This window comes from Oryza sativa, chromosome 8, assembly GCF_034140825.1.
Source record: "Oryza sativa Japonica Group chromosome 8, ASM3414082v1".
In the NCBI taxonomy this organism is placed as follows: Eukaryota; Viridiplantae; Streptophyta; class Magnoliopsida; order Poales; family Poaceae; genus Oryza; species Oryza sativa.
In genome coordinates this window covers 13,803,141-13,807,815 of record NC_089042.1, presented here as the reverse complement: position 1 = coordinate 13,807,815, position 4,675 = coordinate 13,803,141, and the positions used below count along the sequence as shown (strand labels likewise).

Sequence of the window (4,675 nt, the reverse complement as noted above, 5' to 3'; positions counted from 1 at the left end):
TTTTAGTTTTGTCAGAAGTCAACCATTTTGTGTTTTCACTATTAGTCTTGTAGAATTCATATAGTTAAACGTAATAAGGTGTGTTTTTAGATTCACCATTAGAAATAAATTCATAATACAAAAATTATGAGTTAGACCATACAAATTTATCAAAAATAATGATCAAAGAAATATTTGACATTGGAGTATATGACAGATAAGACAACAACATATAACATGGTCTCCACCTAACATATAACATGGTCTCCATCTAACGTATACTTTATAAGATTATAAGATTTCTTCCTCCGTACTGGAAAGAGTCGATTCATGGATTCCTGGTGCAAGTTTAAGGCTAAAGTGAAAATACCAAAAATACCCTCATTAACTACATCTTTATTTAATTAGTAGTACTGCAGTACGTACAGAGGCATCAGCGCATAAAAAAGGACAAAAAAAAAAAGGTTGGATTTTTATACAACAGAAAGAAAAGACCTCTCCAATCTGAAAAGAAAAAAAAAGGAAGATGCTTGCTAAAAATCCATTCTCCGCCAAAAGAAAAGATAATATCTCCGCAACCAAATAAAATGGATAAAATAAAATAAAATGGATAAAATCCATTCTCCGCTAAAAGAAAAGATAATATCTCCGCAACCAAATAAAATGTTTTGAATTCACCTGCATGAACTAGCAAGAACCAAGAACAACCAAGAAAAGAAAACTGCAAGAAAAGAAAACTGCATCAGATCCATCAACAGCACCGCATCCATCGATCGCTAACGCCTTGCGCATCACATCTGCCGCTCAAACAATCACACTTTCTTCCAAGATCAACAAGAAGCAAGAAACCAACCGCCACGAAGCAGCACTGCAGCAGAGACCGAAATGCAGAGACACAACAGCGAGTTCCAGAGCTTGTAAAAAAGAAGAAAAGAGGACAGTTGGGGAAGCGTCTGCATCGCGTTGTGGCTTGTGCCTTGACCGTGTCACGCGGCACGAAACCACGCACGGAAGGACGTGGTGCGGGCGCCCCGCGACGCCGAGGCATCCACCGCCGACGACGACGCGCCGCATCTCCTCGTCGCCTCTGTCGCCGCCAACGCCGCATCTCCACGTCGCCTCCGCTGCCGACAACGACACCGCATCTCCTCGTCTCCTCCGCCGACACTGACGCCGCATCTCCCCGTCGCCTCCGCCGCCGCCGACGACACCGTATCTCCTCGTCTCCTCCTCCACCGCCGTCGTCGCCGCCGCCGCCGCATCTCCCCGTCACCTCAGCCGATGACGATGCATCCATCTCCCGCCGTCGCCGCAACATCCATCCATCGTTGTTGTCGCTGCATCCATCCACCGCATCTATCTCCCGCCGTCACCGTAGATGCGGGAGCGATGGGGAGTGGCGTGGAGCGATGGGGAGCGGTGTGGAGCGGGGAGAGATGTGTGGGGAGGAGCGGGACGAAGGTAGGGAGGGAGTCGGAAGCTTCGTAGGTCGCGCATACGCCGCCGCGTCGATGGAATCGATCGAGGAGGGGGCGGCGGGGAGAAACGCGAGAGAGATCTAGGAGGCGATAAGGCTCGTGTGGTGTGAAGAGGAGTCGCCGTCCATCTATGACCCACACACGAACGATAGAGAGAGGGAGTTTCTCGTTTGGTGTACAGGAATCGGTATTTTGTGGGACAAAGCCCTCCCCTAGAAATCGTCTTTTCTTTTTTTTTACGGAGGGAGTATTTGAATGTGAGTATTGCTAGAAAGTCTTTTAACCTGAAACGGATGTAGTAACATATAACATGGTCCCTAAGAGGTTAGGTAAAATTGCTTTCCTAAAAAAGGAATAAGTTTACCTGTGGTCTCTCAATTTTACATCGAGTTTGTTTGATATCCCTTATCTTCAGTACTAGAAATCTCGGTTTAGTTGACGTGGCATCCTAGTCAGAAAAAAAAAAAGAAGAATGTGGAGCCTACATCCTAGTCATCATGTCTTATCTTATCTTCTTCAACCGGCAGTGGCAAATGGGTGAGAGGCGGCGACGGCGAGATATGCACCTTATCTTCTGCTGAGGACAACGCTCATTCCACCTAGGAGCCCTAGCTTTGTCGAGCCCTTCTCTCCTCTCTCTCTGGCTGTGGAGGCGGAAGCTGGCAAGACTACCGAGAAGGGCAAGTAGCTAGTTGTCACGTTGCCAGTGAAGGAGCGGCATTCACAGTCAGTCGGGCACCCATCCATCCCATCCCAACCCGCACCACCCGCCGCCTCGAGCGCCTGACACACCGGCGACTCATCCCTAGCCACGTTGACAAGTTGCGCGTGCACGACTCCGCCCGCGCCTTCGCCAACGTCCGCGGCACACGTCGCCCTGCTACACGGCTAACGGCTGAGATGTCGCAGAGCGCCTTCCTCCTCCCGGTCGCCCAGTGCCGTGGGTATCGAGCTCACGCCGCCCGCTGCCCCTCTCCTCCCCGACACAGCAGTAGCATCGGCAGCCGGCGGGCGAGCGTGGCGGCGGTTGAGGCGGAGGTGGAGGTGGAGGCGGCCTCTCCCCTCCCCCATCTCCTGTTGGCTCGCGCGACGGTGATGGCCGGCGGAGCTTTCCCGCCGCCAATCCACTCCTCCTCCGCTCGCCGCCGATCTGCCCCTTCTGCTCCGCCCACCCACCGCCCGCTGCTGGTTCGGTTGAAGAAAAGAGAAATGAAGAGCACAAAAACCCAAAAAAGAAAGGAGAAAAGAGAAGAAGAAGAAGAAAGAACGTGGGTCCCACATTTTTTCTTCTCACTCTTACATGGAGCTCTTTTTTTGTTTTTACTGATTACGATGCCACATTAGCAAAACTAGGTGTCTGTACTGCTATAGGATCTAAATTGGACGGTTTTGTACAGTTTAGGGGTGAAGATTTCTAGGATTGAGGATAAGGGATGTCAAACAAACTCGGTGTAAAGTTGAGGGATGGCAGGTGAACTTATTCTCCTAAAAATTAAAAAGGTGTGCAACGATAAAATCTCCACCGGGAAATCTACTTTGGGCTCTATCCTCCCACCAGATCGCGTGTGCGATCTCTTCCCGCGCGTGAAGTGGCGTGATTGGGAGCCAAAGTGTCCCTAGAAAAAGAGAACGACAATCCCAGAGTAAGGAATAAAGAATTTCGAGAATGAGATTAGAGAATCTGTTGGAGTAAATTTTTAACCATAAGTCCTCATATTTTCGGATAGGGAATGATATACATATTCTGTTGGTGATGCTCTTACAACTAAAAAAATGAGTCTTTAACTTATTAATGGATTAAGCCCATATTTAATTCATGTAGTAATTTTATGATTTTATTAAACAAATAGGTGACTTTGAAATTTAGGAAGAGCCGGTTGTAACAGCTCTAAATTTTGACAACATTTTAAATCGATTTAATTTACTTTAATTTTCGTTTATTTAAAATATTACCATCCATGTTTATTTCGTATTTTCTTTTCTCGTCCAATTTTATCACAAAGTGTATCTCACCCTTCAAATAATTCCTTTGATCCAAATTTAATGCTATCCCGAATATCACACCACTTAAATTTTACACCAATTCGAATTCCATCCATTTTATTTTTCTCCATCCTTTTCATTATCTATTCCTATATTTTTCCCCTTAATGTCTTTCTTCTTTCTTCCTTTTTCTTCTTTTCCCGCTCCTCTTCTCGGCCAGGCCGAGCCAGGCCGAAGCCAGCCCAATGCCCGTGCCACCTCGCGCTGATCCCACGCTTCCCATGCTGCCCCGCCCCGTGCTCGCGCGCGTTCGCATGAGACGGCCGACGGACAAATGCGGCCACGACACCTCCTGCTTCCCTCCACCGTATCTCCCTCTTCATTCCACTACAATACTCAACACCGAAGGCAAGAGAACCGCAACCTCAACCTTTTCCACCCTCTCCAATCCGCCCCAACCTCCATCAACTCTATCGTCTCCACTATTATACTCAACACCGAAGGCAAGAGAACCGCAACCTCGACCTTTTCCACCCTATCCAATCCACCCCAATCTCCGTCAATTCTATCGTTGTCGCCAGACCTAACTGGGTTGGAACCCTAGCTTGGTCTGCTGGCGTCGACCTCCAAAATCAGCCGCAGTCATCGACTCTAGTCCGAAATTGAAGGTGAAAATGAGTTCTCCATGTCACGTACTTAGGGCCTGTTTGGTTGCTACCATGACTAAAATTTACCTGGCCTGAGACTAGCCTGAGTGAATTTAGACCTTGTTTGGTCGCCACCCTGATCCTGCTCCCATCTCACCTGGCATGAGAAACCCTGTGCATCATTAGCCTGACTTAGGCGACCGATTTTGGACGCCTGAGCTGAAGGCATAGTGGCGATAAGGATTAGCGCCGATGTGAGTTCCACCACGCTAGCATGCGAGTTATTTTAAAGAGATTTCTTATACGACTCTTTTTTATTTCTAAAGAAAAAACCTTAATATCCAACTCAAACATGGACCTATATTTTCAAAAGTGAACGAACTTAAAAACCGACTCAAATACGGATGGCGTACCAAAATACCGGTTAAAACATCAAAAAATTTAATAGTAGAGATTTGTCTACAGAAAGCCAAAAGACGGGTTCTGGTTGTCTTGCTAAGATTTGTTCTATCTCCAATTAGCATCTAATTAACACTAATCATCTCAATTTGTCAAGCACAACCGTATTAGCTTGCCAAGATTATATAT

General features: G+C 47.1%; 1 protein-coding gene across 1 annotated transcript; it reads right to left on the bottom strand.

The window, feature by feature from the left end:
* Positions 1–355: 355 nt before the first annotated feature.
* On the bottom strand, positions 356–1,623 carry LOC4345248 (uncharacterized). Its single transcript, XM_015794421.2, has one exon. The coding sequence runs from the start codon at positions 1,295–1,297 to the stop codon at positions 731–733; it is 567 nt and encodes a 188-aa protein (XP_015649907.1). The 5' UTR covers positions 1,298–1,623; the 3' UTR covers positions 356–730.
* Positions 1,624–4,675: the final 3,052 nt, after the last annotated feature.

Bases quoted from the DNA above. Each gene is read 5' to 3' on its own strand.
- LOC4345248 (XM_015794421.2), bottom strand. From the start codon at position 1,297: ATGTTGCGGCGACGGCGGGAGATGGATGCATCGTCATCGGCTGAGGTG.